At 33.9% G+C, this 8674-nt stretch overlaps 1 protein-coding gene and 1 long non-coding RNA gene across 4 annotated transcripts in view; one reads left to right on the forward strand and one right to left on the reverse strand.

Annotated features, from left to right (window-relative positions):
- LOC124367654 (ribosomal protein S6 kinase beta-2-like) overlaps positions 1 to 3896 on the forward strand; it is a 59889-nt gene extending 55993 nt beyond the window's left edge. For all 3 annotated transcript variants that reach the window (XM_046824650.1, XM_046824651.1, XM_046824652.1), the window contains 2 exons: positions 1497 to 1736; positions 2456 to 3896. In XM_046824650.1, the coding sequence (XP_046680606.1) occupies positions 1497 to 1736; positions 2456 to 2677 (462 nt within the window). In that variant the 3' untranslated portion in view covers positions 2678 to 3896. The remainder of the gene's footprint in view (positions 1 to 1496; positions 1737 to 2455) is intronic.
- Positions 3897 to 3953: 57 nt separating this feature from the next.
- On the reverse strand, positions 3954 to 7569 carry LOC124367655. The gene is made up of 2 exons (XR_006922918.1): positions 5615 to 7569; positions 3954 to 5218 (listed from the first exon to the last, which is right to left on the reverse strand). It is a non-coding gene; the product is annotated as an uncharacterized LOC124367655 (long non-coding RNA).
- Between the last annotated feature and the right edge of the window lie 1105 nt (positions 7570 to 8674).

Here is an 8674-nt window from a genome sequence, read left to right on the forward strand (position 1 = left end):
TTCAAAAGGTTGTTCTTGGCTATGGATCTCAACTTTAGTAGGCTTATATTTCTTTTTCCTTGAAGGTGGGTTGTATCCAAAGCCTTGCAGTTTGGAAGACAAATTTGCAGAGCATTATAATCTGAGATAGCTCCTAGAATGAGGGTCTCAGTAGGACAGTGCTGTGTGTATTTTGTATGACTATCGGTTAGATCTGGAAATGGTAAACACTCAATAGTATTTTAGCAAGGTAAATGCCACTTTCCAAATGATGAGCTAATCAGTTAGGTTACAGAACTTAGGCTGATTGGACTCTTATAGCCTCACAAACTCAGGGAGTGCTAGAGATCTTACCATCAAAGAGTTGCAAGTCTGTACAATGAAGTCTATCCTTGCCTTGATTATACCCTGTGCCTACAACACGTCATTCCCAGAACAGTCTGATCTGTGAGTGTATCTTCACTGAGCAAGGGTACCCCTGAGGCTGAGAGGCAAGAGGTAGGATAGACTCCTTAATTTCTTGCTATAAGACTGAATGCTATTTACTGATAGTCAGAAACCACGCCAATCTATAAGAGGATTGCCAGCAGCTCTGAGTTACCAGATCAAGGTGTTTCCCTAATCTTCGTCGGCATGATCAGTCTCAAGTACTTGTAGATAAACATAGGTTCTCCTAGGACTGTGTTGCAGTTACAGTCCGAATGTCTTGTTCAGCTCATGGCTTTGAAATGTTTATGTTGAAATTACTTCATTTTTCTCCATAGGTGGGAATGTCCAGTTACATAAAAGTTTCATTTTCATTTTAAATTCTGACATCACCAGTTCTGTCAAAACTTTAATTTACTTGTACATCAAGAAGGACATACTTGAACATTTGTCTTTTTATTAATTGGTATACAGTAATGGAGGTATATGTTTCTCCATTAACTTAAAAATTTAAAAAATACCTGGAACAATGTATGTAGAATTTTATAAACTGTAAAAAATTAAGATAGAGGAGTGAAATTAGTAGCAAATAGTCCTGCTCTTTGTAGGTCTTATTTGGGAGATTGTGTGAGGATAGAACACATTATATTAAATTTCTTATACTAGTATTCAGTGTTTTGTGGTGGTAGAAGGATAGAATTTGTCTCTCTACAGTGGATTTAAGCTGGTTAACGCAGTTGAGATGGTAATCCTTTGGTTGAGAATCCACATTATATGAAACTTCTTATACTAGTATTCAGTGTTTTGTAGTGGTAGAAGGATAGAATTTGTCTCTCTACAGTGGATTTAAGCTGGTTAACGCAGTTGAGATGGTAATCCTTTGGTTGAGAATCCACATTATATGAAACTTTTCCCTGTAATAAACAGTAATTATTTACATTTCCTGATAAATGGCTATCTAAACTAGTATCAAAGTTACACTGTATGAATCCAATATACTCATTTAAGAATGGATGTGTAAAATACAGACTGTGGAGTATACTCTCTTCTGAGGTCTATGAGAGTAGCCTGTAATGAACTGTTTCTTACAGAGAACACCGAGCCAGAGGTTGGGCTATGGACCAGAGGACGGTGAAGCGATCCGCAGACACAATTTCTTCAGTAGTACAAATTGGACAGCCGTCATCAACAAGGAGCTTGAATGCCCCTTTAAGATCAAATTGAAGAGTGCTGATGACGTCTCCCAGTTTGACACCAAGTTCACAAGACAGACACCGGTGGACAGCCCTGACGAGTCCATGCTGAGTGCGAGTGCTAATCTAATTTTCCAGGTACAGGTTGAGACATAGAGCAAGGAGTAACAAATATTCCTATAACATTTAGTATGTATGGATGATGGAAATATCAGTCTCAATAACATTATGGACCTAAATAAGAAAATAAATTGCGAATTAAAAATTCAACAAGAATAAGAAGCAGTTCATTATTGCATGAACCTAAAAAATATTCTTGTTTCTTTCTGATCCTTATCTAAAACTAATTCATTTTAAGTTTTTAAAAATAAATTTGACTTGATTCCCCTTGCAATTTCATTTTTTTCGTTGTGTAAAGTTTTTGTACCATGTGAGTGATGTACCTGATTGATTAGTGGTATTTACATATTGACCTTAGGCTTTTGATTTTAGTACCAGTTTGTCAAGTTTCTAAAAACTGTTGCCACTAAAGAATATTAATTTAATAATAGTACTAATGGTTCTTAATATATCAATTAGTAATGATGTTACATATATAAAGATATCCATTCATAATTTACTTATATCCAGATTTTTTTCTTGTGTTGACTCCTCTTTCAGCCCAAAAATAAATGATGAGTGTCAATGACTCGACTAACTGTTAGTTAGAAACTTTTTGATGTCTTCGTAGAAATAAAGTTTTAATGTGTTAGTAGCTAGATTGGTTTTGGCAAATTACTTACATGCAGATTCCAATGCAAACCCATATAATCTTTGTAAATGTTTGTTGATGTACTAAGAACTGATTGTTTTTGCAGGGATTCACCTACATAGCACCTTCCGCATTGCAAACTAATCCGGTGGCAGATCAGTGGACCGGCTCGGATTTCGTTCCATACACTCGAGCGAGATCACCACGCAAGAATTACTCGTTCTCGACTGCGCTGTGCAACCCCTTCGAGAACCACCACATGAACTCTGCCCCTTCTGATGAGATGATGGATGTCTCAATGCCGATCCATATACAACGCCCTGTATAGCAGGGTCTTCTTCTAGGGTACAACATTGGTGCATGAGGGAAGTCGTCCCGACGCGGTCATAAATCAATTATTTCTTTATTACTCTTGATCATTTTAGTTTAATTTTTGTAGTTAAATTATTTGTCGTGAATAATACTAGGCTTGGTTTGTTCCGCCAGTAAGTCGTATAAGCTTTCACTGTTTTATTGTTATCGTAAAGAATTAACTAGGGCCTGGAAAATTTTCTGTAAGGATCGCGACGAGATTAACATTCGACAGGAAGTAACTGTAAATAATATTCTAACCACAAATCATAGGAAAAGCTTGGTTTTTTTAAATCGAGGGAAATGTTGGCTATTATTTTTCTATATATTTTAAATAGGTTCTATTGGTAGTATTTTGAGTATGAACACCCACTCAATTAATATCTGGTTATAAGTTTCCAGGGACCAATGCTCATGTTGTTTAAACACACTGCCGTAGATTTGATTTCTAGGAATTTAATTTCAATAGGCGAAATGGCACTAATCCTACGAAGTATTATATTTGATCAATTAATTGCTGCCTAGTAGCCAACAAGATTAAAAAATAATAATTATCTTAAGGGATTAAAGAAAATTATTTAAAACATTTTAAAGTAATTGACAACAAATATTACATTAATCTCTTGGTTTTAAAGTTTTATAGGAATGTCAATTTGAAAATAGAATATCATGGATGTATCCTCGGAAATAGTTTTAATTTCGGTTGTAATAATGTTAGTTTTGTGTTTTCTCTTTAATAAATAAATATTTTCAGGAGGGTGTTCGTTTCGAGTTTTGATATTTTTAATCAATGTTTGTACTTATCCGATTACATAATATTATTTGAGTATATGACAAGATTGCACAATATTATGATATTCGTATGCTAAATCTATGATACGATATTTGCATGTACGTCGCAAATCATGTTTCTAGTGTACGTTAGTGTTGTTTATTGTTGATTTGTTCCCTTAGTTTTATAGCAGTCTAAACAAACCAGTGGAATGTAAACTCTATATATAATCTGATAAGATACAGTGATATTATAACTTTTAGCCGTTAATTTTTACCGTACTTCTAATTTACTGTACCAGTGGACATTTTTAGTCTGTTCATTTAAACAGCATGTATTGTTTGTTGTAAGGTTTTTGGTAATGTATAATGTAAGGCACGTTGAAGTTGAAAATATTAAAATGTGTTTACCGTTACCATTAAGATTACAGCTGTTACTTTTTGTATTTATTATAACTTAGATTTGGGTCGTTTTTCGGGGATGATGAGTAATTAATTAGAGGCTACGAATAAGACGAATTGAAGGGAAACCAATTAGTCTCACTGCTAATAATTCACTACTTCCTCAGAGCAGACGAGAGTGTAGGAAGTTCACAAGAGTTAAAACAAAATGCAGAATGCCTCACACACATTGTACTGCACCCTTCCCAAATGACACCAAGAAAAATATTATCTTTTTTTTAATTGCTAAATAAATTAGTCAGACAATTAACTCAATTTTCAACAGAGACCCAGAAATTATACAATAATCAAAGTACATGCATAATAGATGAATCATAGTGAAAATACATCCGCAAAATCTGTTGAATTAAAATGCATAATTAAATTCTAGGTAATTTTTAATATGGCAATGCTTTCACTTGAATCAAATTTTCATGTGGGTTTTCTTAGCGAGTAATATTAAGATGAAATAAGTGTCCAATCTTTATTGTACAAAAATTGTGCTAGACTTAAGAAGAGATAATCAGAAATAAAGACAATATAAGAATAATTTGTGCATCACTTGTATAATTTCTATTGCTAAATTTTGATAACCTTTTAATATTACTCTAACTGAAGGAAGTAAAATCTTGTCTTTGACAACAAATCTGTCACTTACTTAAAAAACAACAAAAGAAGTAAAATTGAGTACCTGAGTGGAATTCCTTCCTCCTAATTAATCCATGATTACAACGAAATAACACATACAATAAGGATTCTTTTCTTATTTTAGATCAAATCCACGATATTTCTTCTCGTCAACCCACAATGATCTTTGTAGTGAACCTGAGTTCACGAATTTTGTGCTATCGGATACTCGATCTTTTAGAGATTTACTGGTGTGATTTAGGAAACACATTTGTTGTTGGGAAAAGATAATGTGTTTTTAACTTATGCTAAAACAGTTAACCTATAAAATACTGTAATAAGTTATGCCTAGTGCTAGTGGTAAATGATAATTCTTCTCTTGTCTGCTCTGAGGAGAATAATTTCTGACCACATTTCCAGACTAGAATCCTCCTCAGAATTTATTTTAATAGTGTGGGAAGTTGTATAAATCACAAACTTCCCATAGCTCTTATGACATTAAGGAGGTCAACATTATAAATTATTCATTCTTTCAAACTTTCAACATTTAAACTCAACAAAGTAAATCACTAAAAAGAGCCGTATTCAGCTCGAATTGATTGGTATACATTTTTAGTTAGAATTTTACATACGATAAATAGTAACGGCAACTAATTCTTGGAATTTCTCTTTTCAGTACCTTACAGAACTAGTTGTCTGTCTGTGTGTTGGATTTCAGTACCTTACAGAACTAGTTGTCTGTCTGTGTGTTGGATTTCAGTACCTTACAGAACTAGTTGTCTGTCTGTGTGTTGGATTTCAGTACCTTACAGAACTAGTTGTCTGTCTGTGTGTTGGATTTCAGTACCTTACAGAACTAGTTGTCTGTCTGTGTGTTGGATTTCAGTACCTTACAGAACTAGTTGTCTGTCTGTGTGTTGGATTTCAGTACCTTACAGAACTAGTTGTCTGTCTGTGTGTTGGATTTCAGTACCTTACAGAACTAGTTGTCTGTCTGTGTGTTGGATTTCAGTACCTTACAGAACTAGTTGTCTGTCTGTGTGTTGGATTTCAGTACCTTCTTGGATTTCAGTACCTTACAGAACTAGTTGTCTGTCTGTGTGTTGGATTTGCTACTCAGAATGTTTCTGTTGTGAAAAAAATTTCAAATCTAAGTTACTTTCTTTTTTAGACTATATCAGGTGATCAATGAAAATGAATTAAATAGATAACAACGTATAAGTGAGTGTGGTATTTTTAATGTTAATGGAAACCTACTCTCTTGAAGTGTCGAATTTGATCCTGTTCAGGAAAGCTCCCTCGGTAAGTTTACGGATTATGTGTGATGATCAATCACTTATCTTACCTCCTGCCCTGAGTCTACAATAAAAAGTGTACTTTATCAATTAATAGTTATGAGGTAATGCCGTAAATAGTAACTCTCTATTGACTGTTTATTTGCTCAGTAGTAGTATTGATAACTCACATTGATTCAGCGATTACAACTCTGTAGCGTTATTGTGTAACGCTAGGGGTAACTAATTATGACGTTTAATCGCAGCTCTATCGTTAACAGCTTTGTTAACATTCTTTACATATATTTTGTATGTGTTTTTACCAGTAACTCTCTTGAGGTTATCCAGTATCTGGGTGTGTTCAGTTTAGTTGTTACACCTTGTTGTGGGGGTAATATGATTTTTGTGTAAATAACGACAACGCATACCAGTAAATGTAAATTTTACTGTACGTATAGATTTAACGCTAGGAATTTCCTGTACAAGTTCCCACTTGTGTATCCTTTATGTCTTCCTCGCCAACGAGAGTTCTGTTCAAAACACTTGCACTTTTAGTGTAAATATCTGATTAATTAAGGGTGAAACTTATAAACAAATTGTAAAACGTCTCAATTTGGTTCTGTTTTCTGATATTCCTCTGCAGTTTTTTATGTCGGTAAGCTCTCGTTCTCATGTTATTTAAAACCTAGCACAATTCTTGTTCAGTACTGAATGGAAGGCTAAATTTTATTTTAAAATGTGTTTATGGAGAAAATCTTCCAAACAGAGCTAGTTTAATTATTATCTATTTAGTATTGGTGCATTTTTAATGTATGTATAAATTTTTGTTACTATATATTAATCAATGTCATACTTAATTAAATATGTGCATTAATTGCTTATATCACGTAAATTTGTCTTTAGCTTTTAATTTCTATATGTTACAATGCCTGTGTCCTATTATATAAATTGAAATTAGTTCTTTAATTGACTTATTTAGCGGCTAAGGCTAGACTAATGCCATAATTTTCTCGCTATTGTTTGGAAAGACTGTAGTGTGTGTGAGGCTTTGGTTGTCTTTGTTCGTCGGGTTACTCGTAGCGCTGAGGGGATGACAAACAGTGTAAGCTCGTCTAGGACTTACTGTCGTAGGTTAACAATGTTTGGGTTTCTTTTCCATTTATTCTTATGGTAATATATAATTATGTGTATTTGGATCAGTCCTGATTTGTACGTTTGTGTGCCAGTGCGTGTGGTGTGCTCAACGTTCCGTTAGTAGTTTTGTCGCAGTTTCCGAATAGTTAACTGGATCAACATCAACATGTTAAAAAAGCTGTAAATATTAAATTTTGTTTTCACAAAAAAAAAGGATATTTCACTTGATGCAGATTTTTTAGAATTTTGTAAAATAATGTTAATGGTTTTATAAATTTATACATCGGTATTGTAAATGAATTTGTCTTTGTGTTGACCCTTAAAAGCTTGGGAAGTTACATTTTATTTTCGTATGATGAGTCAGTAAATGTTTTTATCAGTGCATGGTGAGAGCATTGTCTCTCAAGGTATAGTTCACTTACCACACTAGAGATCTGTTACTCATGTCCAGTAGCTGCTTGGCAAACTCAGTGAAAGACCAAATAAACTTGTAAAACCTTTGCCCTGTGCTTTATTTCTCACGCCACAATTCTACAGTCATATACATGTTTTTTAACCATTTATAAGATTGATCGTAGAATTGGATACCTGAGGAATTGTATATGTCGCTAGTTTGAAGTAAGTAAATAAAGATGTATAGCTAACAAGTTAAGTAATACGGGTCTTATATAATGATAAATGTATAAAATTTTACTTGGTTTACAAAATTGTTTACTTTTATTGGCCATCTGTTTATTTCCCCATCAATTCTAAACCAGCAGACTGCATTTTGTATACTTTGAAGATGGTGAGAATGAGGCGTCTGCCAACCAGGTCTCGAAGGTCCAACTGTGCCTTTGCAGGGACTGCACGCTCAAAGAGTAATATTTTCAGTTGAGAAGTCTTGTAATAATGAAGAAGAAATTTTGAAATATCATTCGCTTTATAATTTATTGATTACAAGCACGTTTTCATCTTTCTCAATATGTAAATATAAAATCATGCGAGTTTGTAGGCGAGTCACGAGAGGACCCCTGGTCTGTTGACATGCCGGCAAATTCTAGTCGCTAATCACCTCTGTTGAGACTAGCTATAATCGTGTGCACTAATTTTGCAGACATAATTGACTTAAGTGCCTGCAAAATAAGGTGACACCACTCCAATATACAGCTGCACCATGTTCTGGGCTAGAGGTCATCTCGTGACTTGTCTACAGTAGTTTTCTGAACAAATACAGATGACATGTTTATAGTCATTTTCATATAATATTTTTGTATGATATTTCTTAAGAAAAGACAGACCCATCCGGTAACACTAAATAGTGTCAGCTGCTTTTAATATGTCAGTGAGCCTTGTATAATCAAAAAACTTTGTAAGAAATTATAAGCAGAGTTGATGTTTTCATTTCTGAAGTATTAAGAGGTCTTTCGACACCCTTGATTGTTTTGTGCCTAACTGAAGGGCATTTTAGACAACAGATATTAGTTGCATATCTATCAAAATTAGAAAAGATATATGGTGATTAAGTTTTCAGTTACGATAACAAACCATAGAGAAGGAGACGGTTTCTGCTTTGTCGTTTTCACAACTTTATTACGTACTGGTTTCAGTAACTGTTAATTTGTTATCTGTGATGTATAATTGTGGAAAACCCATTAAAATTTGTATTGAGTACAACAATTTGGAAAACAAATCTTAAGTGATTCTCTTATGCAATGTCAAGTGAAATACTCTGGGCTAGGAGTAAA

The sequence above is a fragment of the Homalodisca vitripennis genome, chromosome 8 (assembly GCF_021130785.1).
Source record: "Homalodisca vitripennis isolate AUS2020 chromosome 8, UT_GWSS_2.1, whole genome shotgun sequence".
NCBI lineage: Eukaryota > Metazoa > Arthropoda > Insecta > Hemiptera > Cicadellidae > Homalodisca > Homalodisca vitripennis.